We start from the raw sequence: 27435 nt of genomic DNA, 5'->3' as shown, positions 1-27435 counted from the left end.
CATTTAATTTCCTTGCTTATGTCCCTTTTTCGAAAATAATCAAGAAAAATTCTCCATGCCTCTTTCCTAAACGGAATTAAATAAGAATTTTTAAAAGGTAAAACAATAACCAGGAACCAATCTTTACACTTATTAGTCGTCAAATACACTCTATTTCATACTTGCCGCGTTAGAATGCCTGAGGAAGTCATGTGATTCCTTCCACCAATGGAAATACACAATTTCTTATCGACACTAGCGCTATCTCTGCAAGCGGTTTCGGCAATTTTTCGTGTTTCCGTGTTTGTTGACAGATTAAAAGACTTCATATTTGGATTGATTACCTGCGGATCAGATTCTCTAATCCCAACTTCCATTGTGTCTGTCTCCGTTTCAGTGTATGATAAATCGTCTGCTTCGCCGTGTCTATTCCACAATGACAGTACAGGTAATTTTAATTTGAAAACTCGTCTATTTTGCACTTTCATCTGCAGAAAATCAATTTGACATATGTATCTTTTCTCAGTTTTGGCTAAATAATTGTAGAGAACCTGTATTGTTGTACCAGTTTTCCTGGTGAAAGGAGATGGCAATGATCTCTTAATTTCGCTTTGCAATTTTCATCAAGAACTGTAGCCTGATCGTTGAAATTTATGTCGGCGCAACAAGAATTGAAAATCGATATATCATGCAGCGAAGATAGGGCTATGTCTTGTCTCATCTTGCTGACAAAGCCAGTGAAAGTTTCATTAATCAGGCGGCTGGTTTCTCACGGTAGAGTGAATGGACAATCAGGGGAAGTTGTCATCGAGTGATAAGGGACGAAGATTCATATGTATGCAAAGGTCAGCTCTAATTAGTTTCTACACTCCTTACTACATCTGACAATAAGTCAGTCAGTTTTTACTGTCACTGAGAAGATGTTACCCCAAAGTTTGGACTACTGCATGTGCAGTTATGCCAGATAATTCATTTACACCGTAGGTGAATAAGTTCATTTCTATAGGATCGTAATTTTGGTTTGAGAGGTTATGAGAAGAATTTCACTCATCCTTAATACAAATCTAGAGCTGTGTGGGCATTATTTTAATTATGTGTGAATATCTTTGATGTCTGAAAACAATTTGTTGCTTCGATTGTAGTTATTTTCACTACCAGAATCAAAATTTTTTAAACGGAAGCCAAGCACTATAATTGAATCGCTGATAAAGAAATTCTTGTAAGATGGATATTGACCGAATGAAGTTAAATATTCCCAAAAAAATTTGTGTCACCTACTATTGTGTTGAATGATTGATAATCTGACCGATGTTTGGATTTCCAGGTGGAGGAAGTTGTTGAAGTTTTCAGAAGTGTAGCACGACATCCAGCGCCAACTGGTGCTACCATTTTGAAAGGTAATCAAGGAGGTTTTGCGATAGTTTCAACTTGGTCTCAAAGAAGTCTAGAACATGGACGGAGAGTGAAATTTCAGCTAACCAACTTAATCGATAGTTCATTAAACCAGCCCATCAGTACACTGCCTGTTGATGTCTCTTCTGTGTAAGTATTTTCGACACTCTTCGATGTCATTGCCAAAGATTTTTGGCCTCTCTGCAGAGCACTTTTTTCGAAGGTATTTCTCGTAGCATCATCAGATGACAATCAGATTTAATACTCCTATTTTTCTGGTTACAGAAATTGGTGAAGGGTCATTCCATTCCATCTTTGAAGCATCAAAAAGTCAGTTTAAACTCTGTTACTGCCATAAGGCTCCGTGTAATTTTGAAACTTTAAACAAGTATTTTTTAAAATATCAAAAACTGCACTTATGCACCTTGTCCTCCAAGCTCCTCAATACATGCATTGGGTACTTGCAAAAAGGGTCACTGACGCCAAGGGACTTTATTGTAGAAAATGGCTTAAGCCATTTTCTACAATAAAGTCCCTTGGCGTCAGTGACCCTTTTTGCAAGTACCCAATGCATGTATTGAGGAGCTTGGAGGACAAGGTGCATAAGTGCAGTTTTTGATATTTTAAAAAATACTTGTTTAAAGTTTCAAAATTACACGGAGCCTTATGGCAGTAACAGAGTTTAAACTGACTTTTTGATGCTTCAAAGATGGAATGGTGTGAATTTTTGACAGAATATACTTTCAAACTAGTTTTAGTTGAGTTCATGAATAGCTAATTTTTTTCAAAAACTGCACTCCTTCGCCTTGTCCTTCAAGCCCCTCTATTAATCTTTGAGAGTCCTCTCATTTTACACACCAATCATCTCCTGATTTTTTTACTTTTCTTTAAATCATACCTGAAACCAAATTGCTTTTCCTTATTATTTAATTCTCTTAAAAAAACCATACTAAACCAGAGATGGGGAAAGAAAAGAATGGAGAAATGTCACATCAACCTGAATGCATCAATGCATCAATCATCAGTTGGCCCATTGATTACCATATAAGATTATGTTGAATGATGTCAATTCCGATGTGACAATTGTCCACTCTTTTCTTTTCCCAGTTCAAGTCTTGTCCATTATTTCTCCCCAATTAGTTTATGAACCCTCACCTGTTAATGTATTACAAGTCGCAATGTCTAAAAGTATTCTCAATGTATATTTTGCTGACATGTAAATTTCTTCTAATTTAAATTATCTTCTCTCATTTTTCAGTGTTCTGTCGAGCATTTCAAAATCAGAAAAACTTAAAGCTGTCGTTCAAGAGATCACAGCCGAAAACTCCTCTAAAAAATATGTGTTAGAAATCTGGAGAACCCATCAGCTGTGGCGCAGTTTTGATTTGACAGCATTAGATGTTCATGGAGACATATATTATGATCGTAAGTGCCTTTATGAATAATTATTAAGTACACTTGACACACTTAAGACCTAAGTACACTGACTGACTTGTATTTTACTCTTGAACATGAAAAGAAACTTATCAGAAATAAGCATGCAATAAGTTGATGTTTGCTTCATTACGCAGGGTCAGAAAGACTTATCCTACTGAAAGAAATTTGCAATTTAGAAATTGCAGTTACGTTTTCTTTGTCTTTGGGAATCAGTAAGACTATAAAAAGATTAAAATTATCCACTTTATCACCAAGTGATTCATCCCATACCGTTGTTTGTTGCTCTTGCTACACAATATAATACTCTAGGTTTTTCTTCTTTTTGCCCTTCACTTTGTAAAAGGGAGCGATTTGGATATTTTGCTGTGAATCAGAAACTGTATCGTAAGAAATGGTTGGCGCTTTGAAAATCATCGGATACCTTAGATCCTTTTGTGGCTCGCAGATGACAGATAGTTCGATTGTAGTCAAACAACAAAGTAGTGCAATTTAATTATGATATATATATTTTTTTTACCATGACTCTTTTCTCCTTACAGGTAATTTCGGCTGTTTAGAATGGTCACCATGTGAAAAGAAACTACTGTTTGTAGCAGAAGCCAAGAAACCTAAAGCAGAGCCTTTTTTCAAATCAAAATCTGGATCTAAAGAATCAGAATCAAAGCCAGGGGAGCCAAAGCCGTTAAAGGTAAGTTTATTAAATATCCAAAGCTGAGAATTTCTTCGGAGCTGTTTTCTTTTTGTATCCTGCTAGAAAGAAGGAAAGAAAGCAAGATAGTTCTTAATAAAATCTTTTACAGGAATGTGTAACAACCAAATCGAAATTAGTTCTTAATGGAACCTTTTGCCGCAGTGAGGAACGACCAAATCCAAATTAGTTGCAATGAAGTCAAAACTCTGATATATTCCAGTGCTGAACAATAAAGTTTTTTGGATTGTGTAATTGTCAATTCAAAGTGTAAGGTTGAGTTTTTGTCAAGTCTAAGTAGTGCGGATCCATAGAAACCTTGTAAATTCAATATGATAGTAGGAATACATATTCACAGGGACTACCCTTGTAAAGTTAATTCAGGGACAAATTCTTCCTTGCTGAAGAAGTACGCTATATGAACTTTTGAATGTTGCCAAATCTACTCTCAGGAAATACTTATCTTTAAAGAAACATACATTTTTCATTGAAAATTTTGAACACTTTAGATGAAATTGTAAATAAAATTTTCTGAAAATTTAGAAAAAGAACACTTAAAAATTTGCTCGAATATTGGTGATGTGTGAGAAAAAGTCTGGCAACGTTAAGGCTCATACGGCGTTTTTCCGTAGCGCGGCAGTATTTGCCTGAATTATTTAAGCACGAGATCAGCCCATGGAGGTTATTTGAAGTGAGGGGGAAAAATTATTTAACAAGTCACATATTTTGAGGGACAAAACCCCGTGCTTTGAGTCGTAGATTTCAAAAATAAGTGTTCCTCTACATGCTGTATTCATTGAAGTCTCTAAAACCTAAAATTACTTACTGCTGATCAAAAATTGGGTTTTATTTTCTGGAGATCCATGGTGGATTAAAAGGGAACAAAAATTATTTTGTTGAGAGGTGAGTTTCTGCAGCTTTGAAGTTTAATACGGTGGCTTTTTTGGTCTCCATTTTGGAATTTCTGGGTTTCTATGGATCTTTATGTATCCAACTTGATGAATAAAGTATAGGATCCAGAGAATCTCATGATTTTCATCGGTAAGCAGCTTTTGTATGTTTGACCCTTAAGTGCTTAAGAATATTCATCAAGCACAAATTCCAGAATTTTCAGTCCTCAGATTGTAATACATATTAGGTGTCATCTTGAATTTGGCGTGTTAAACTTAAAATAAAGTGGGTCAAAAAACTTAAGCTTAAAATTAAGCTTAAGACATTATTTTTCTTGAAATTATAAAGAAGAGTTGAAGCATTTGCTCAAACTCGTCTCATAAACAAGAATGCAACACTAGTTTCGAACCTATTTTTCTGTGGCTATTTTACTGAACATAGCATACAGCATAGCATAGCAGTAAATTCCTTTTACAGTTTCATCGTCGAACGTTTGCTTTCAATCAGTCACTGCACTACTAAAAATTAATGTATGTTCCTTTTTTTCCAGGGTGAAGAATATGTCTATCGAGAAGAATGGGGCGAACAGTTGGTTGGTAAACATCAATCTTGTCTTGTAGTCTGTGATATTGAATCTGAATCAATTTCCGTTTGCCCTGGAGTACCGCCTGAGTATTGTCCCGGTTCAGCTGTCTGGTCTCCTGAGGGTCATATTGTTGGCGTTTGTGTTCAAAGCACACCTCGAAGATTGGGTCTTGTTTATTGCTCAAACCGCCCATCTTTCATATTTCAACTTACTTTAGATGGTTCTTTCAGTGAGTTGCTCTTTTCATTACTCCACTTTAAAATAAATTCTGTGTCTATCAATGGGTCTACTGCACACCAAAGGCACAGATAAATGAATTGACTTATTAAAATTACCCATCAAATGCAATGAACTTGTCATAAAGAGTATGAAGTTCACTCTTTAATGCACAACTAGCTTTATCCATATCACTCGTGTCCACATTACCTTATTCCTTCGTTGTTAGTAATTAGGTGTGCTCCCCAAGAGATTTAAGGAAACTTTACCTAAACACATGAATGAACAATCTTGCTAAATTTTATCAGTCTTTCTCACGTTTGATTTCTGTTGTTTTCAAGCATTTGTTTTCTCCTTAAAATAAATAAAAAAAAAAAACAGCTCTGAGATATTTGAAATTAGAAGTTCAAAAGATGAGAGACAGTTTGCAAGGTTGTTTGTCTATTTAGAGTAGATTTTTTTTTTACAACTCTCTCTCTCTAAGTAATCCTGGTTGTCAGTAATGGAGAAAAAAGTGGGTGTGGACGCAGGATGCATGATTGCACAAGAACTCGGCAAATTGTATATTGAGGAGTGAATCACAAACCTGTATCAAATGAAGGAATTTTTTAAGTCTGCTCTTTACGCTTTTTTTTTTTTTTTTTTGTCGCGCTGATATTTTTCTTGCCTTATGAAATTCAATAAATTTTCTCTATTGTTAATTTGCAATGAATTATTCTATCTATTATCCAATATCATAATGTTCAGGCTCATTTCCTAAAACAAATTTTGCCTGCTGGACTAGAAAGTGAGCATGCACATAGAAGGGCACCAGAAAAGGAGCCTTTTATGCCTTTACGTTTTGTTAGAAGGAACAATATCTTCACCCAAGGACTTCCAGTGGCTTGCAAGCCAGCCTCTCTCTGTAAACTTGATTAAGGCTCAAGCAGAGAGCCTCAGCTTTACAAGAGACCTTTAAGTGCAGGGAAACCTCTTTCCCACCTCCGAGGGTATGCTTTCATGACTTGAAGAATAAGTCTTACGTTAGTCTCTTCTCTTCTCCATAACAAGAGATGACTCACGCAGATTCCCAGTTTTTCTGAAATCAGGGTGTCTACAAGTCTGGAATTTCTGAAAAGTCAAGAAATTGTACTGACTTTTTAAGGGCGGTCCGGAATTACTGAAAACTGCAGAAATTCCGCGAGAAGGTCCAGAATTTTTGTTATTTTTGTCGCAATTCGAGCAACAAATTCAAATTTTTTAAATTTATCAAATTTCGTCAAACGGAGGTACTGAAAAAGTACTGAATTTGTCTGTTAAGGAGGTACTAAATTTCTTCGGAATGTTCTGAAAAAGTACTCTCAGAGTACTGATTTTCGGCCTACCTGTTTTAGTAGAAACCCTGGAAATTCTCTTTGAAAGTAGCGATTCCTCTCACTGAAATTTTCCCTTCATTTTTAGTGAATATTACTTTTTTACTGAACAAGCCCTCTTCTTTTTAAATGCTCCTTTACTGACCTCTGAATCTCAAAACAACTTTGTTTAACCATTTTTTGCAGAAATAATATCAAATAAGAAAATGTCCGCCATGAGCCCTCGTTTTAGCCCTGATGGAAAGATTTTGGTCTATCTAGAACGTGTTCCCACAGGTGCCCACCGAGCTTGTATGCAAATAATCAAATATCATTGGCCTTCTGGAAATGTAAGCATTATCTCAATATCAGAGATTCACCCAATTTTGAAATCCTTCACAAAAGTTATCTAATTTTGTCTATGCAATTAGTCTTTGAAGTCTGTCTGTTCTATTTCCTTAATTTTGCTTTTTTTCTAGCAAAAATTTTAGGAGAAAAAATGAAAGGAACCTTGTAGATTTTGTAGTAGCATGTTGATTTGGTCGAATCATTCCCCTGAGAACTTTTTCCATAATTATGCATTTCTTTTGATTTTATCCTCATCACATTCCTTTGATCAAAATTAGTCTGGAATTGAATCCTAATATTCACTGTCTTTTCAACTTTATTTAAGCATGTAAAGTATCCAAAAACTAATATTCATGTTCAACTGTCACTCAGTTGAAAGTTTGCCCAGATATTTTCCTTTTTAGATGACTTGCTGTGCTATTGCCAAGAAAATATTCAGAAATTTTGATCTTTTAAATACCAGGATAGAGTTCTTTGTGTGCATTGCTGTATACCAGGTCTATGTCGGAGGTCTCGCACCTCCTGAAAATCTTACCTTCGGATGCGCAAAATATCATCTTTGCAAGAGTATTCTTAGTACCTTTTGACAAAATTGACTAAAAAGTTTTTATTAGATCTGAAGTTACATCAACGAAAGACCTGATTCAGTTGCATGTGAATATATTAATTTATCCCATCAAAACTGAAATTGTTGCATTACTTCCGAGCCTGCTCATAATCTAATGTGAGGAAATCAGTTTCCTGATCAGTGTTCAAGACTTACCTTTCTTAATATACATTCCCATGTCCTCCCGAGTACCTCATCTAGAGAAATAGTTTAAGTGCTTCGTGAATGCCTTAGATTCAAGAGTGTTTTGGTTGAAACAATACACTACGTCTAGTTTCTAGGTAAGCCAAAACTTCAGTGCTTTATTCTTTGCTTTGATTTTTCTCTTGGTGTGTGCTGTCTTATCTTAAGTTTTTTCCATCTTCCTGTTTTAACATGTTTTGCATTGAGCTGGTAGGTGCTAGAGGTAGCACTTGTTTATGGCCGGGGGCTGGGGATAGAGCCAAGGGAAAATCTCTTCTCTTCAGAAAAATGGTGGCCTCTTCAGAAATATCTTGCAACAACAAACAATGCTGCCGCTTAATACTGGGAAAGTAACCTAGCCCTCTCCCCCCTCCCCCTTCGAAAAAAACAATTTAGCTTTGCCCTAATTATTTAATTCCCCTTTGGGCTAAGTTTTGGTTGTGGTTCGTTTTGTAATTTTTACTCAAATTTATAAATCAAAATTGCCAAAAAAAAAAAAAAAAAAAAAAAAAAAAAAAAAAAAAAAAAAAAAAAAGTACTATCTAAATGTGCATAAAATGGATAAAACAAAAATTAATTATTCAAAAATAAGTTCCTTACATGATAGTCTATCCAAAGCTGTTTGCATAAATTTCCCAATCACAGAATTGTGCCTAAATTGCATTCAATGGGATTTTTTTTTCTCTCAAATTTTTCACGTACAACTTTTGAAAAGTTTTTTTTCTTATCCGATTGTTTTCTTTGTATTTTTCAGTCTGAAGTCATTTTTGACATTGTATCGCATCAGAAAACCATATGTAACAACAACGTTTTCTATGGAGTTTTTTGTGATTCACTGCCCAAAAGATGTTTTTCGAAGGATAGTAAATACGTTGTTTTTAGCACCGAACAAAAATTTCAAGTCTCATCTTATATATTAGATATAGGTAAGTATCGGCAGAAACAGTAGGTACTAATATGATCCATTCTCTCTTCAATATTTTCCTCCTTCATTTTTTCTTTTCCCGGAAACTTGCTATTTTTGAATAGATTTTAATACCCTCAAGTTGCCAGTTCCCATGTGAGATTCAACCTACCAGGACTATAGAAAAAATGATCTCTCATCCCCTTTCAAAAGCTTGTTGCTTCCCCTCCAAGTTCGTTTTAATTTATTACATTAGCTAAACATCAGCTGGAGGCGCAACAAATGCTTGACCCACAGATCCTAACAACAATAATGATAGAAGAAACAACTTAAAATAGTCTAAGGCCGCAAATAATAAAAAGGACACATAAAATAAAATAAAAAGCCCGGGACGATTTGCAGGGATCACACCCGCATTTTCAACCGGCAAAAACAAAGAAAATTAGAAAGAATTCTTTAGAGGAATTGTTATAGATGATTTGTTTCCACCGGTTGAAAATGCGGGTGTGATCCCTGCGAAACGTCCCGGGCTTTTTATTTTTTTTGTTCTTTTTATTATTTGCGGCCTTAGTTCCGATTTAAGTTGTTTCTTTGATCCTAACAACTGCTAGTGGCAGACCTTGAGCCAATAGGCAGTGTTCATAAGCGATGTCCTTTTTTTCTCATCTTGTTAAAAAAGTAGAGTACATTAACCAGTTGGCTGTAAAATTATACTTTTTTGGCTGAGATGAATTGAAAAATTTATTGAGAAACAAAAGCATAAAAGTACCAACAACGATTGACATTTTGAACTCTTGACTTCCCTTTATAACAGTAAACAGGCTGTTGTATAGATTAGCATGCTTACTTTCCATTAAAATCTGGGTTTGCTTTGTCCTGATAAATCCTTGGGTATACATGAATTTTCTTTGAATTTTCAAGTCCCTAAATTTATTTCTAAACCTTTGAAAGACTTTAAAATTTCCATCAGGTTATTTTGTATGACTTTTAGGAAGGTTGGCCTTATTATCTTTTGTTATGAAAACTTACACAATTTCAAATAGCACTGTCCGTACCTCACACGATTTCCTCTTTACAAATAAGTGAAAAGAATAAAACAGGGGAAGCGCTCCATTTGTAATTTTTTTTTTTTAAGTTTATCTATTGTAACCTCCCTAGGAGGAAATATATACAATTATCTTAATGTAAGTACATAAGGGTATTTAAAAGTAATAACTGGATAATTACTTATTTCTATAATGATATTTCCATTTGTAATGAAACTTTGAAACATTTTTTTTTTTGTTCTTGTTTGAAAGTTGTTGAAACGAAGGTTCTCAGAAGTCCTTTGGAAGATCCATGGAACTGATAGACTTTACTCATTTTAACTCCATATAAAGTTCTAAGCCCTCTCTACTAGTTTTAAAAAGTCACGCACCCCTAGAATGGACAGATTCCTTTCCATTTTTTCTGTAAAAAATCTTTCCAAAAACTGTGTAGTGTTATTCCTCGATTAATGTAAACTCCTCCATTTTCAGAGTCTGGCAGTCTGAATCAATTAGTCTTGAATGAAAAAGGAAGTGTCCAAGTCTTAGATGTTGATGAAGACTTGGTCGTTTGTGCAAAATCTTCATTTGCGGTTCCCTTTTCTTTGATTGTTTCCCATTTATCCTTCGATGGGATTACCCTTTGGACGCCCTTAACAGACTGGTGCCAGGATGCCTCTCCAAGCAATTTAGTAGTCAAATACATGTCCCTTACAGCACCTAATTCTGAGGAAGTCAGTAAGTACCTCTCTCTCTTTTTTATTAAAGGACTTATTAGTTAATATGTACCAAACACCAGTGAAAGGAACGAAGTCATATTTATTTTATATAAATTTGTAAACAGCAGGCATACAACTTTTAGACTTTCACCGAAGATAAAGATGGAGCCTTTCCTAGCATACTTAGCATCCAAGATAAATGAAAAATAAATTTCGTAGAAAAAGATTTCAAATCTTTTCACTTATCGTGGCTCATACACATAATTTAGTGCACCGCGAAAACCTAAAAATTATCAGTCCCATGAGCTTTTAAATGAACAATGAAAGTCACTGTTTCTTTTTGGTAATTTTTTTTTTCTTTTTAGGCAAAATGTGTATTAACCATGATGATTAAATTTTCACAGATTTATTCTCTGATTTATTAATTGTAAATTGTTTTGCTAAATTTTACCCCTACACTTTGTGTTATATCTAGGCCTTGTCTCCACGGGACGTTTTCATGGGATTTTTCCCAAGTTCGAATCGCAGGAATGAAACTTCTGGGATTTTTCCTAGTTACCGTCTCCACGGGACGGGGCTCATTCAGTCCTGCGACTAGTTTGCGCGGGAAGATAAATTAGTTAAAGTCGAGTATTTAACCGGGATTAAAATAATAATTGTACTCAATTGACAATTAGACACATTCTTTTAACTAAACAAACATTAACAATGCAGTAATGAGTAAAATATCGCACAATTCGTTTTCACTTCTTCTTCTTCTCTCAGTGGGTCCTAGGGGTACAAGTACCATACTTGGTACTGGGAAAAATATTGATTAACTCAATATTTTTCCCAACTTCGTAAGTGGGATTTTTCCCTGGGACAAATCTCGCGTAACGGCTCGTGGAGACAAGGCCCTACAGTGTAAAAAATTTCCATTTAAATGCTACAGTGAAACTCGCCTATATCGTCCTATATGTACTTATATCGGAAACGTACTCATATCGGCAGTTGCATGCGGTCCCATTTTTTCACCTGTAAAAACAATGGTAAAAAAAACCCGGTTATATAAGAACTGCTCATAATGGAATCCGCAAACAAGAGCACTCACACACATTCCCAAGTTTTGAATCCCCTCCCGTCATTCCACACCTCTTTTTCTCGTCACCCAGTGCAGTACATCAGAGAGTAGCATAAAGTGTCGAAAGATATTCTCGGTTTCCGCGTGAGTGGAGGGGGTAGGGCTAAGTCATTTGCGCCTGATACCAAATTAATGGTTGGCTGGGTTTAAAAACCCATTATTTTTGGAATTCCGGGCGAAAAACATCGAAATTTGCTTTTACCAGAACCTTCTGACATCAGAAATTTCGGCCGGTCCAGCACGTTCCGTTATATGCAAGTTTTACTGTATTAGAGAAAATTATTTTTGCTTTCTTTTACTTATTCCGCTTTCCTCTTAACGCCTCTCCTGTTTAAATTACATTTGGTCATGCTACACTTAAATTTCTAAAACTATGACGCTGAAGCCATATAGCTCTATCACTCTTTCATTGAGTACTACAGTTGCTACGCAGTCATTCTTGAAGCCCATTCTATTTTCATTTTGGAATAAAAAGTGTTGTTTTACAAGATTCTTTGGAAGAATAAACGCAAAAATAGGCACAGCTCTATTGTCACACTTTTTGCAGTGCAGAATTTTGTATAACTTATGCTTATACCGTAATTCTTATCCTCGCTTAGATCTGTCACAGTGTATGGCTCATCCTGTTTCATTTTTGCATAGATTCATTTAGTGCCATTTACTTCGGACCAGAATCGGGTGAACCTCAATCAGTCCCCTTGGTAGTGGTCCCTCATGGAGGACCTCATGCTTGTATACTGGATTCGTTTAATGTATTTTCTGCAGACTTTTACACACGATTAGGTAAGTTTTAATTTATCTGTAGAATTACATAAATAGAGTCTTTTTTTTATTTTTGCACAGATTCATTTAGTGCCATTTACTTTGGACCGGAATCAGGCGAACCTCAGTCAGTTCCATTGGTAGTGTTCCCTCATGGAGGACCTCATGTCTCCGTGCCAGATTCGTTTGATGTGTTTTCTGCAGACTTTTATACAAGATTAGGTAATTTTGCATGCTCAATGTAATTACAAAACTATCCGTTACCTTCTGCTGAACAATGGTTTTGCATTTTTTTAATGAGGCAGAATAATGGAAACCTTCTGATCTCAAAAGCTTGCAGTTCAGGTATGGCAGGTCAAATTGTATCTTTTCAAAGTAGAATGCAATGCCTTTTTGTGAAATGTAAGATGACAAGATACTCTTAAGACCTTACAAGTAAGGCAATGGGGACTGACTGTTCTCAAATGAACTCGGCACAGAAATTATTTGTAGAACTGTAGTAAAAAAAGATTAATATACGTATCTTCTAATTGTAAAGTTTACAAATTAAATACTGCAGTCGGATTTTGGGAGAACTAAGATATTGATTCCTGAAGTCTCAGGGGGGGGGGGGGGGTCAAAGGGGCAAATCAAAGGGGGTTCAGCCTTTTCATCGACCAGGCAGCAAAAGATGAAAAAAATTAAATTACTGAAAAATCATCAACAAGAATCCTCTGTTGGTGATAACACATAAGAGCATAGAATAATTACAAACTACAACTAAGAATGTTGATGCCCCTCGTTCATCAACTCACTACAGAGTGTGCCATCAATCGTTTTACAGATAGAACTGATGATGGGCGACCGCCAATCTGTCAACGTCCATCTAGCAGTTCAACAGTAAGAGAGGCCTGAGTTCTCTTAAAATTGAGACTTCATCTAATATTTCAAATTGCTGTCTCCTTGCTCTAACATTAAAATTCTTGCATTCATTTTTGTCTTCGACTCAATGGGCCTGTTGCAAACTTTTGCTAGAGCAAAAACAAGAGTTGTCTCTATCAGTAAATGTCTTAAAAATCAAGATGAGCGCATTGGCAAAGTTTGAAACGCTCTCCTAACTTCAGAATTTGCTTGAGAAATTTGCGTTTTTTTGAGCCTCCCGCCTGTAAAGTGATACTATGGGACAGGTAAACATTTTGTTAAAAGTTTCGTTTTATCCAACCCCTGTGCATCAGGATATTACACCAATCCGCCAAAACACATGTGCCTGGACGAGATTCTAACCATTTGTCAACAACCCAGCGTGTTTACATTCACGATTTCTTTGCGTTGATAAAGATCCGCTTTAGTTGACTTTCTGTTCCCGATTGCGATCTGCACACGGAAGGGTCAGCTATGTTGGGTACTGATATTGCAAAAGAGTTGGATGGAACCACTCCTCTAAGAAAATGCTTAGTCGTGCCGTAGTATCGTTTTTAAAGCGGTAAGCTCAAGAAAACACGAATTTCTTACGTAGATTGTGAAGTTAAGAGTGCATTTCAAACTTTACCGATGCGCTCATTGAGATTTTTGAAACTTTTACTGATAGAAACAACTCTTATTTGTGCTCTAACAGAAGTTTGCAACAAGCCCATTTATAATTGTTAAATAGGATTAAAATTACCTAATTGCTTTTTTTTTCTTAGGATTCGCCACTTTGTTCCCCAATTACCGAGGATCCACTGGTCAAGGTCAAGCATCAGTGGATTATTTGTTGGGTAAAGTTGGTGACACTGATGTGAAAGATGTTCATCAAGCAACTTGCGAAGCATTGAAAACTTTTCCGTGCCTTAACCAGAATGCAGTCGTCCTTAGTGGTGGATCTCATGGTGGCTTCCTTGTTGCGCATCTGTCAGCACAGTATCCGGTAAGATGGTTTGCTTCTCTCACTTTTTTTTGTAATGATTCACTTTAATGGAATAATGGAGGCCTGGCTTTTTTTTTACCCTTCCACCGTTTAAATGCAACTTCGGCTTGAAAATCCATCATTTTCTTACAGCCCGTATTCTAAGTAGAGAACTTCGCTCTTCGGAAAATAGGACACAAAATGGAATCCAGAGTTCCATATGATTGCCTGGGACATTGCCCCACACCTAACATATGTAAATAAAACCAAGCAGCAGTAATACTTTCTGGTTCCATCAAATGAACAACTTAACCTATTTATATACAATGAAATTGCAAATGAGAACACTGCTGTAACAATTTTAAGATTTGCCAATCATTGCAAACTCACTCATAATGTCAAAAACAGTGTCACATGGCACTATGAGATTTCCTTAATTACACATCAGTGGTATTGTTTCTTGGAAAGTGAAATGTTATCAATGTATTCCTCTTTGAAATTTTTTTTTTCATGTTTCTAATCTGTCGAGCTTTGGAGCAAACTGACAGTAATCAGGCATCAGACCTGTGAAGATGCAGCTTGCTCATTTTATGTTCAAACAAAATTAATTAGTTGTTTAGTTTAGAGGGGAATGTTGAATGAACTTGTTCTCATCCATCTGTACTATTTAACTTTGCAGCATTAATGATTATTATTTTAGATACTTGATTCCAGTCCAAGTATAGGTTGCCTCTTCGTCAGACTTCCATGAGGAAATAGCATTTATACTTGCTATGCTTAGTGTAAAGAGACCCAGGGCTCCAAAAAATGGTTACATAAATGGATCGCATTTAGCAAAAAGGAACCAGAGCAGTTACAGTGTTATAAACATGTTGTTTCTTCATAATTATCTGAGGAATCTCCAGAATAGCAAATAGCTTTGGCTTTCCACCAAGAAATTGTTCATTTTAAAGGAAAATAATCGTGTAAATTTTAATATTGTACATATATTAAGTATTTTTAAAAGAGAAGGAGAAGTTGCACAATTTAGAAAACACTGTAATAACGTTGATTCCTTCTTGCTAAATGCAATCCATTCCAACCATTGAGTTGATTTTTGTAAACAGGTATGTCTAATTGACTGATTCAGCCCTTCAAATTGTTGATGCAGCAAGGTAATTATGTCAAAGCACCATATTGAAGCTTCCTCACTCTACCTAAGATACAATTCAGCAAAAAGCTGTCGCAGATTGCAAGATTTTTGGAAGCTAAAATGAGTTCTCAAATGAAACTTCTTCTTTTTTCTTTTCTTTTTTTTGACGTGCTCTTTTATTGTTGATTTTCCTTTCTTTCTAGAACTTCTACAAAGCTGTGGTCTCGCGTAATCCTGCATTAGAACTGTCTTCTATGTTCATGACGTCTGACATTCCTGACTGGTGAGTGCATGCAATATGAAACACATGTTATATCAAAGAATATAAGAGGGTATCTTTATCATCAAGCAATTATCAAGCCTCCTATTAGCAAATTCTTCCTCAAAGGAACTTGTTTGCTTCCATTTTAAACGGATCCTGTATGTCTGAGACTTATCTCCTCAGATTTGGTGCTCTACTAAGTTTCACAGTGTTTTCAAAAATATAATGAATATTTGTCAGTTCCTTGAATCTTGAATAATCACCTCTTCTAAATAGATTCTAAAGCAGATTACACATGATTGGTGCAACCTTGAAATGTGCTTGATTTTTGGACATTTTTTCAAGGCTTTGGAAGTGGTTGATTTTTTAAAGGTGCTGAAGATTTACTCTTTACTTTGTCAGCAAAAGAGTATTGTATTTAAAGAGAAACAAAGCATTTGATTTCAAATAGATCAGAAGATCAAAGAAATTTTTTCAAAGACAATGGAAAATGTGATCTCAGACTTTGAGTCCTTGCAGCGACGCAGTCAGCTATGTCACACTTCTGCAATGTGCAACTGTTCCAAAGATTTTTTTGTTAGGAAAATAAAAAAAGAAAAAAGAAATTTTTAGTATTAAAAATCTTCATGCCGGAAAAAATTGTGCATGTAGAGAAAAATTACATAATGGGCCTTTAAAAGTGCTTGAAAATTCTTTGAAAAAAGCTTGATTTTTTATTCTTGTGGCTGCATAAATCATATCTCAAGTTTTTCAAGTGCCCCAAGTTAATAATGAATAGATCTTACATCTTCTGATCGCAAAAAATATTTGTATTTTTCATGTTTTTTACAAGTGAAGCTACCTGTTCTAAAATATTTAACATTTTATATGCAGGTGCACCACTGAAGCAGGATTTTTGTATAAAGGCTACACAGGGGATAATGCTGTTTGGGAGAAAATGAGGAACGTTTCACCAATGAAACTTGTGGATAAAATATGTGCTCCCACATTGTTTTTAATCGGCAAAAATGATCTCCGTGTGCCACCCTCCCAAGGAACAGCTCTGTACCATGCTTTGAGAGAGCGGAATGTAGAAACAAAGTAAGTATTTCCATCCTTTTATATTGTATTAATAAATTTCTCCGCTGTATAATAAAGATGAGCATTTGTAATAAATATATACCATGTTCGGTGCAATGCTATGACCATAGAAATATCAAAATTTTTACATACACGGAAAAAAAAAAAATTGCTGATTCAACAATTCAATTGCTAAAAACAGTGATTGCGATGTTTCAACGCAGATTTTACAACAAAAAATGCTATTTTAACCACATTGTAAACTAATTTAACTACAGGGGTGGTTAAAGTAGCATTTTTTTGTTGTAAAATCTGCGTTAAAACATTGCACTCACTGTTTTTAGCAATAGAATTGTTGAATCAGCAAATTTTCTTTTTCTGTGTAAAGTAGTTTTCTAAATAAGAACTATTTAGGGTAAATATTTAAGCACCCCAATATATATTTCCTTTTAAAAATTTCAGATTGGTACCTTTAGGCTTTTATGTTGAGTAATTTCTTCCCAGAAGAAGAAAAGTCTGTACCCGCTAAGGTATTGAGAGCATTCAAGGGACTTGTTCTTTCTTCTTTCATGAAAACTTTACCTTAATTTCACCTTGATATACGCTCATTTTATTCATGTTCTATTCCAGAATGCATGTATACGCAGACAATCATTCTCTGTTTACGATTCCTGTGGAATTAGACAGTTGCATCAATGCAGCACTATGGTTAATTCAACATATTGAAGTCAGAAAAAGCTAGTAGCCCGCAGGAGAGGAAAGAAATATCTACAGTGTTCCCGCAGTAATGCTTTGTACGAATTTGGAACAACTTTTGTGAAATATATATTTTTGTTAAATCTGAATAATTGAAGTGCGGTTATTTATCCAAGAATATGAATCCCAACTACGTCGTGTCTACAGGTCTGAAAAACCTGGAATTGTCAGGGAAATCAGGGAAAAGTCAAAAATTTATGAAAAAGTCTGGAAAGGACTCAGCATACAATACCAAGAAAATTGGGGGCTAGCTAAATTTCAAGATTTTTTGACATGATGTTCTTCACAACTTTCTGATCAGAATGAGCTTTTAAAATCAAGCTTTGTACATACCAACCATGAGGAAATCAGGTCTGAAGAGTTCATTTTTCAGCAATTCAATTCGTGTTTTTTCAAATGAAGAATCGTGAATGGCACTGTTGCCGATTCAAAATCACCTAACCTTTTGTTCTGAACTAAGATGGTGCAGTGTCTTATCTTCGCAGCCGGCGCAAGACAAGAAGGAAGGGGCTCAATCCTCGATCAATCACATTTTTCCACTAACTCAGTGGTGAAAAACGCACTTATGGACTTGGATTTTCTCCAAGTGCCCTTCGATATTTGGATTTAAAAACCTCATCTCACTTAGGAGATTGTAAAGAACATCATATCGAAAATCTCGAATTTTAGCAGACGCCAAATCTCTTGGTATTTTGTGCTGTGTCCTTTGAGAAATATTAGGGCTTTCCATATTATCAAGCTAAGTCTCAATTCTGGTTCAGGGTTGAATACCCTGTGTCGCACATTGAATCGTGGACAGAGGAATAAGTGTCAATGAGGAATTACAATCATAGTTAATTGAATCATTAATACCTGCATAAGAAGGTTCTCATGTCTCTGTCATTTCCAGTTCAATTAATGCCATAAAAGTTTCATTTTCATTTTTGCAAATAGTCGATGCAAAAAGTCAAGGAAATGTTCTCTGCCAGAGCTGTATACACTTTGAGACTGTCTTTAGAAGAAAAGATAAATCATCGAATCGGCACAAATTTCGTAATTTTGCATACCAGTACAATTTTTTTTGGTTGCTATTTGCGGTGGCGTTTCTCTGATTATATTTTTCAGAGTTTTTCTCTGAAGAATATTTCACTTGAGCTTGCGATTATTCTCCTACATATGGACATAAATTGCACCGTATTATCTACTTACAGTGAATAATTGGAAGTCTTTCGATTTCTGGTTTAACGACAAGTTGTAAGCCTTTTTTGAGTAAAAAATTTGCTATGTTGGGTTATTTTCTCAAACATTTTAAAATTTGGCTTTGATGGTACGTTTTTATTTTCATTCAAATGAAATTTTTAGTTCAGTACTCATTTAGCATAAAAATGAAACGAACCGCATGTTTGGAAATTTTTGCAAGCCTTTAGATTATGATTGTCCCTACTATGTTTGGACCTTACTCACTTTCAGGCTTGTTTACAGTGGTTGAAGTCATATGTACATACTTCCTCAGTATTTACCCGTCTCCAAGGGTCCCGTTAGACCAGCATCATAATGAATAGACAGTATTTTGTTTCAAATCTTAAATTTTCAACTGGAAAAAGTATTCTTACACTCATAATTTCTTTGATTAAATTCCGGACTCAATTTACTCTCATCAAACTACTTTCACAAATTACACTTCTGTCTTTTGAATCCTAAGAGATACCTCTCAAAGAACAACAAAAACTAAAGAAACATCAACATCGTCTCAAGACTAAATAAAAATCAAGCTAAATATCTCAATATGAAATAAAAATGGATGAACACATCTCTCAAAACCCATCTCCTTAAATTAAATTTGTTCAATAAAGTCAGAAATAAGTGGTATGTACATGTTTAATTTTTTGCAAAGAACCTCACACTTTCAGTAAGAAATTTTGTGCTCTCGCCAATTTCCAATTTTTCTTGCATTGCACCGGTTTCCTGATCTTGATCAAAAGTCACAGTTGACCAAACTTATATTCGAGCCGATGTTTTTGAACAAGTTGCGGTATATATTTGGATCATTTGCCCAGTAAATAAAAATGGCTTGAAACGGTCCGAGTGATCAGTAGCCACTAGCATCGAACAGCAGTGTTATCTCAGATTTTATATGCTGTTTCATTTTGCCATTCAAATCAGTTTCTCATTCTCTCCTCTCATCCTTTATTCTTTATCGTTGAGGTTGCTACGTCCTATGATGTGAGTAGGTCTTCCTGCTATCAATCTCTTGATTTTTAGAAAAAAAGTTCCTTCAGTAGGTAATACTGACCATTCCTGTATCTTTTTTTTTTCATTTCTTTCCTAGTGTTCTTGGCAATTTGTAAGTTCTTGTTTTCTTTATCTTTCTTTTATTTTTTAGCCAGAAATAATTCTTCCCATTGTGCAGCATCAGAAAAAAATTAATGATGACAAATTATTTTATGGAGTTTTCTGCAATTCACTTCCTCGGAGATGTTTCTCAAGTAACAGCAAGTACATTCTTTTCAGCACCGAGCAGAGATTTCGGGTAATTCCTTATGTTTTAGATGTAGGTAAGTCTCGATACTTCATACTAATCAAATTTAAAAATTGGTAAACTTCGGTTCTGTCAGCGATTAATGTAATCTAAATCTAAAAAAAAATATCTCATGTACTGGAGCTCCAGGTTTGCAGAATTGGAAATCTGGTCATTGGGACTGGTTTATTCTACTTCGCCTTGTCCCGAGAAAGTTCTACTTCTCCATCTTTGAGCACCCTTCAACTATGTGTCTCTTGCTCTTAATGAGGGTTTGTTTTCTCTCTAAATTAAATTGTTTCAACCAGAAATACTGAAGCAGGATGAGTTAGACTAACTTTAGCAAGGAAGTAGGCCTCAATTTATGTACAATCATTGCTCCTGTAAACATTTCAAATAATAAAATTCTTCTAAATAATATTCTTCAAATAATAAATTCTAAAGAGGATTTGAAATTTTTCTGAAGGTCACTTGCAAGCGCATTTAATGGAAGATTCAGTATTCATTATGGTTAGAAATTTAATCCTCCTATCCTTTGAGCTGTCAGAATAAGAGCATTTTAACTTGTGTTTAAATTTGTTCAACAATTTTTCCACCTGCAGAATCTGGAAGTGTGAATGAAATATCTGGAAATGCAGGAGGGAGTGTCTATGTTTTGGATGTGAAAGAAGACCTGCTTGTTTGCACAAATACTTCATTCCTGGTTCCCCATTTTCTGAGGGTTGCCCACCTCGTATGTGATGGCAGCATAGAGCAGTGGGTGTCACTATCAGACCCGTGCCTAGATAATGGATCTGCTTTCTTAACTCCCTATTACATGGCTCTTACAACGTTTGATTCTGAAGATGTTAGTAAGTAGTGTGCATATTTTTTCCTTTGTTCGCACTGCACCAATTATGAGACACAAAATCTAAATTAAGTCAACTTTACATAGTGCGTAGGAGAAATCCAGTAGAAATCAGCTGCGGATCTCAATACTAGTTTGAAAAGGACCATAAACATCCATGTATTTTCAGATTTTTAAGAGCCAATTTTTATGTCAAATTTTGTTGAATCTGTCACCGTGTATAAAAGAGCGTTTCTTTAAAAAGAAAAAAAATTATATTTGGTGTGATTATGTATGTATTCATCGAGTAAGCATACTTTTCTTGTACGTACATCTAAAGCATCTTTTCTCAGGAAATTTTTAAGTCAAAAAATTGTTGAACTTTACGCAATTAAATTTCAAAACTAATCAGAGGCTACGAATTCATAATCATCCTAAAATTCGTATATGGAAGTGTTTTGGGGCTGTTTTCGAAGATGGGAGGCTGGTGGACACCTATTCAGTCCATTAGGAATTTAAACTCTCCAACAGTTCATCCACAGAGTAGACGGCTTCAGAAATCCGAAACTTATGGAGACTGTTCAGGAACATGTATAGTTTTTCTTCTTTAATTATAATTGAAAAAATTATGAAATAATTATTTAATATTCAATTATTTCTCTCTCCTTTTTCAAAAATGAGCCAATAAAAATGTTCAATTCTGCAAGTATGAACAACTATTTTTACATAAAATTCACAATTTTTTGAAAAAAGAGAACATCCTTCTCATTTATAATTATTCTATATCATGTGAAAAAAAATCTTTTTTTTTTTTTTTTTTTTTTTTTTTTTTTTTTTTTTTTGTGCAGATTCATTTTCTGCCATCTACTTTGGACCAAAGACTGGTGCACCACATTCTGTTCCCCTGGTCGTTTTTCCCCATGGTGGACCTCATTCAGCAGCTCTAGACTCTTTTGACCTTTTCTCTGCAGTTTTCTACTCCCGCTTAGGTAATTATTCCTGGATGCCTTTTTTTACCTAAACTTAGAACTTTAACTAAACTAACCTCTAATTACAAGAATAAACACCAGGTCATTGTGTTAGTAGCTTTTGATGAATGTATGCGCCTGTATCCAAAATTTAGGAGGAAAAAAAAAATTGCCGGACTTGTAGGACATATCGTTTTTCCATAGAAAGCTATTTTTTCTAAGAGAGACCCCACGGTGGTGAAGAAGACAGAAAAACTTGCATCAATGGTTAGATGATTTGCCTAACACTGCAAGTAATAATTTTGTGAAAAGTGACATTACTAGGTATTTGTCTTGTTTGCTAAAAATTTTGGTTGGTTAGCAAAGTGTGTGCTGAATCTACAATAATTCATGTTATTCTTACAAGAAGTTCTATAAAGCTCATCAGAACCTATTTCATCATCAAAAAAATTTTTTGCATGCATTCACCATCCATCTTATTTATTTAAACAGCAATTTTATCTAATTTGATAGGCATCAAAAATGAATTTCAAATTCAAATTTCTCGAATCAAAAGGTTTCCAGCTTATAAATTCCTGAGACCTTGTCAGAAAATATCAATTTTAAAAAGTAGAGTCAGCTTTTTCTGCCACCTTTGATTTAAAAACTTCATTTATAATTACCTAAAATGGTTTGTAATATATAATGCATTTTTGTATCACAGAAACACTAGTCTAGAATTCAACTCAAAGTTTTCTCCTTTTCAAAATACACTTTGTACTGACTTTTCATATTCCTAGGCTTTGGGACATTGTTCCCGAACTATAGAGGATCGATAGGTCAAGGCCAAGCATCAATCGATTACCTGTCCGGAAGAGTTGGTGACTCTGACGTTAAAGATGTTCACCAAGCATCTTTAGAAGTATTGAAAACTTTCTCTTGCCTTAATCCAAATGTAGTCGCATTGAATGGTGGATCGCATGGTGGTTTTCTTGTTGCACACCTATCTGCACAGTATCCGGTATGGTTTTTCCTTTAGCTCATGTATTTTATGTGTCCGAAGGCTTGCTTATATTCCAGGTTAACTCATTTAATTTGCTTATTACGTATCCATTGTGATCTCTACATACTTATGAGAGAAAGGATCTTTTTCTTTCTTTTGTAGGTAAAAATTGTGTGTCAGCCAAAAACGCATTAACATGAGAACGATTGAAAATCCCTACAGAACTTTAATTTTGCACCTACAGTACAGGCTACTGAGGAAATGTTTTTCAAAATTGTATCATATTTAGTCGGTCCCAGAGGAAAATTCTTTATTTTATCCCCAGAAGCTCTGCTCGGATACCCAGTTGTACAAAAGTAAAATATCTTTGATAATTTTGAATCCTTTCAGTGAACATATACCCTCTTGCAAAAAATGGACTCAGTCATAGATTCCGATTGATTTCTGTAAAATTTCATAGACAAAAATCTTCTAGTCGTTTTATGATTTGTTCGTCAGATGAAACACAAAAATATCCAGCTATATTTGACATACAAGGCCCTTGCTTTCTTTTCATTTTTATTTTTCTTTTGAGGGGGAACAAAAATGAAGTATGATAAAAAGTTAGCAGCGTCGCAAACCGAGATATCTAGTCCTGTAGTTTTACTATTGATTTCCCAGTATGGAACCAAAAGCGTGGACACTTTTAAAAAATCATGTTTCTGATTAAAAAGACTGATAGAAAATATTTTGCCTCCCGTTCAAGCGAAAAAAGTTGGCTCCTCCTTGATGAATACCAAAGTTAAATTTCCCTCTTGCTAGTGAAAAAAAGTTCTTTACAAATGAGTAAGTAAATTACTTACCCAGTATATTTCCACCAAAGTTTGGGTAGAATAGATAGTAAAAGGCATTAAGACTAAGATTAATTAAGGCGTAAGATTGAGACAATAACTATTAAAGTTTGAGGGTGTCAAAATATAGTTGGTTAGCATCTGATTTATTTTTATTATTTTATTCCAGGCTGTTTATAAGGCAGTGGTTGCTCGTAATCCTCCGGTGGAACTATGCTCCATGTTTGTAACGTCAGATATGCCAGACAAGTGAGTGCCTACCTTTGAATTGAACACTATATCTGCTTTTGTGTGTATTTTTAGAGCAGAAATATTTTGCTATCAAAGGGCGCATTTTAAAAGTCCTTAACATGATGCATTTATTCCCTTGTTGTTCTGCCTTCCATCATTAATATGCTCTTCATGATTTTGTAATTGGGTTCAATGATGATTGGCTGGTTTACTAAATGAGCAGTGCGCGGCAGGAAATCTGCCCTGCAAGTGAATATTAATGCAGCATTTTCCCGTACTTTCGAGCGCAAATTGTGTGATGTCTTCTGACTCAAATTGTTCATATTTTGCACTAGCTCAACTTTATATCTCGTAAACCCTGTGAAAAAATTTCATGAAATTTTAATTTTTCCTTGCTTTTTAGTCAACGAGAGTTCCACTAATCACAAACATGAAAAGAATCTGCATGAGATATTCAAAAACTCCACCCCTAACCTTCCTTGTACCCAATCCCGAGCTTTTCAAAAGGAGACGGATCTCAAATTTACTTAGCAACACAGGTTGCGTTGACTCAGAGCCGCCTTGCAAAACAAAAACAGAGTACCTACTGATAACAAAATCTAATCACAAAGCGCCAGCATAGTGGTGTACATAAAGATTTATGAAGAAACTTCTTCTATCAATTCTATTACAATGCCCCATGCCTTTTCTGCCTGTTCAAATTGCTTATGCTTTCCACCACTTCACTGTTGGTGAATTCATGCGTATAAATACATAGTTGACAAAACCATCCATCAGGGAGAAGACTTTAACTGTATTCTTGATTTCAACCGTGAAGTGAATGTGCCTCTGCTCTCCAGGCTGACATTCAGTATGTATTCCTGTGCTGTTTATAATTTTGTAGTTTTAATTTATTACTCTTCTTGTGTGTCTTCAGGCGCCCATATGATGTCGGATTGTTGTATGCAGGTTGGTCATCAGACAACTCTCTTTGGGAAAGGATGAGAAATGTATCTCCATTGAAGCTGGTTGACAGAATTCAGGCCCCCACATTGCTTTTAATCGGCAAAAATGACCGTCGAGTGCCATCTTCGCAAGGAATAGCTTTCTTTCATGCTTTGAAGGAGAGGAATATCGAAACTAAGTGAGAATCTTTTTTCAACTTCTGGACAGAGTCAATCTTTTATCTGAAATGTTTGGTAAAGAAAAGCGTTCCAATTCCATTCTTAGGATAGCACTCACATAGCACTCACTTTTCCGTTTTTGCCCGATGTAAAATTTTGGCTATCAACCTAAACCTTAAAACACAATGGCCATTTTGGCTTTATCAGCCATCATCAGGTGATTATAAAAAACGAAGAACGAACTAAAATAAAAGGAAACGGAAGTTAAAACATTACATAGAGTATTATCACTGGCGATGCCTCGCGAAACTGGGGAGTGAGATATCAAGATCATAATCACCTGATGATGGCTAATAAAGCCGAAATGGCCATCGTGTTTTAAGTTTTAGATTGACAACCAAAATTTTACATCGGGCAAAAAAGGAAAAGTGAGTACTATGCTGATACAACCCGATAAAGGAGGGAAAAGAAACATATCCATTCTTAGGGTCTCCTTCTCTTGAAACACAACTTTAAGAATTTTAATTGGGATAGTCACAATGAGTCAGCAACACCACCTCAGTACAAAATCGATGTTTGATGGGTGGTGACAAAAATGAAAAATGCGCAAATCAAAGCAGCCAAGTGCATTTTAAAATTTTTGCGGCCCCCTTGCAACATTATTTTATTCTTTTATTCTCTTTAAGGATTTTGAGATGTCTTTAATTGATTCTAGGGCGATGCATAGGCGATGCAACTTAAAAGTCCAGCTGTCACCGCATGAGGCACCTATGAAAGTAAATGAACCAATTTTAAATGTTTTTTTCAATATTCTCTCGCTTTTTGTTCACATATTCTATTTTTACTCTATTTCAGACTTTGCATCTATCCAGATTGTCATTCTCTTGCCTCTATGCGGGTGGAGTTGGATAGTAGTATTAATGCCGCCCTATGGATCATACAGCACCTTGAACCATAACTAACACTACTTCCGTGGAGACAAGATGAAGAAAAATCATGGCCCTGCTCTTAGCATAGAATATTTTGCACTTTATTTTTATTTCTTTAATATTTTATTGGATCTAAAAAAGAAAAGTTTTGAGTACATGATGATTTTTACTCTTAATGACAGTACATATTTTCGATAAGGAAATATGTAAATGGATGAGCTTGTGCAAAATTGGCCGATGCCCATTACTTTCCCCCAATTATACCGATTAATAAACTCTATACCCTGGGTGAACTGTGTTTTTTATACATTTTTGTAATCAATCAAAGCATGCAACGAAAAAATTGTACGTTTTCTTAATAGCGTTAAAATCATTATTCTTCCTCCGAAGTATGTTTGTTGCCTATCTGGCAAGATTGAAGGCGATTCTCAAGATCACATGTCCTAAGATGTGAAAGTTGTGATGGAGACCTCTCAAAAAGTTTTAATGTTTTCTCTGCACATCTCCTCATCCGAACATTTCATGGAACCAATTATTTTAACGTGCAATATAACTTAAGTGCCACGAACACGATTTTGAGAAAAACCGTATTATCTATTCGATCGCATTTTGTTCTCTACGATTCGACCGCAACAGGCCGGCAGGGCAGGATTTACGGTGGCGTGGCGTTACCTACTGTAAGCAAAGGAGGCACTGTTTCCCCTACGTTTTTTCAATGGATAATGTAAAGTTTTTTATTTCCTAAGTGCTAGTAATAATTTAAAAGATAGCACAAAAGAAAGAGTTGAGTCTTTGTTTATACGACAAAAACGAGCACTACAACTAGTCAAATTAAAAACTTAGACTCAACTCTTTCTTCTGTGCTATCTTTTAAATTATTACTAGCACTTAGGAAATAAACATACCTTTACATTATCCATTGAAAAAACGTAGGGGAAACAGTGCCTCCTTTGCTTACATAGTAGGTAACGCCACGCCACTGTAAATCCTGCCCTGCCGGCCTGTTGCGGTCGAATCATAGAGAAAAAAATGCGTGGATGATGGATTTACTGCGGAAGCGTAGTGCACCGTCGACCGTCGTTGTCTCGCAATTTTTTTGTCTTCCGTGTTCAAAGCGTGGGCGTCCTGCGAGGCGTGGGTATGTTTTTCGTAACCCCTCCTTGCGGCGCACCGAACGGCGTGGCGAAATGCGACTGGTGCGTGATTTACCATATTCGTTTCGACGGAGCATTTACGATGTTAATGAAAGAGATTCTTATAAATTTAATATATTGAGATATATTAATACTGAAGCTTAATATTGAAGAGATGAATTAAGAATGGAAATTTTGAAACACCGCAATGGAGATACGTGGTTTCGCACTTCAGTCGGTATGATACGGACATCCATCAAGTATAAAAAAATGCATAAAGTCCCCGTCATCGCCGACCAACGCGTTTGTCGATCGAATCAACTACAGGTATTATGCTTGGGAGGTCAAAACGCCTTCAATTTTTTGAACGCAATACGGACATCCGTCGAGGTTGTATAGTTGTATCAAGGCGCCGTAGCAAACGCGTCCCATTGTTTATCGTTACATACGAATATAAGTTTAGAGAGGCCAGTCATAATGCCTTCAATTTTATACATACATATTTTTGGGCAAAATAAGAGACGACGTTTCTCCTTTTGCGACGTTGCAGACTTCCTTAGAAATTTTATTTTTTTATAGAGAAGCTGGTCAACATGATACAAAAACTCCCCATGATTTTTCGTCTTTGATAGCAGAAGATTTGGTTCAAAATTTAAAGTCGTAAATTTGGATTGT

At 35.4% G+C, this 27435-nt stretch overlaps 1 protein-coding gene across 1 annotated transcript; it reads left to right on the top strand.

Annotated features, from left to right (window-relative positions):
• Window positions 1–266: 266 nt before the first annotated feature.
• On the top strand, window positions 267–25907 carry LOC109039741 (acylamino-acid-releasing enzyme). The gene is made up of 21 exons (XM_072306586.1): window positions 267–427; window positions 1304–1521; window positions 2630–2796; window positions 3348–3496; window positions 4938–5202; window positions 6728–6870; window positions 8413–8584; window positions 10080–10325; window positions 12270–12410; window positions 13853–14073; window positions 15388–15467; window positions 16320–16526; window positions 17136–17242; window positions 18711–18772; window positions 19624–19795; window positions 20361–20609; window positions 21433–21573; window positions 22332–22552; window positions 23534–23613; window positions 24512–24718; window positions 25554–25907. The coding sequence occupies exons 1-21, from the start codon at window positions 380–382 to the stop codon at window positions 25654–25656; spliced, it is 3399 nt and encodes a 1132-aa protein (XP_072162687.1). The 5' UTR covers window positions 267–379; the 3' UTR covers window positions 25657–25907.
• Window positions 25908–27435: the final 1528 nt, after the last annotated feature.

Source organism: Bemisia tabaci, chromosome 1, assembly GCF_918797505.1.
Source record: "Bemisia tabaci chromosome 1, PGI_BMITA_v3".
In the NCBI taxonomy this organism is placed as follows: Eukaryota; Metazoa; Arthropoda; class Insecta; order Hemiptera; family Aleyrodidae; genus Bemisia; species Bemisia tabaci.
The sequence above is the reverse complement of the archived record's forward strand: the minus strand, read 5'-3'. Positions and strand labels throughout refer to the sequence as shown.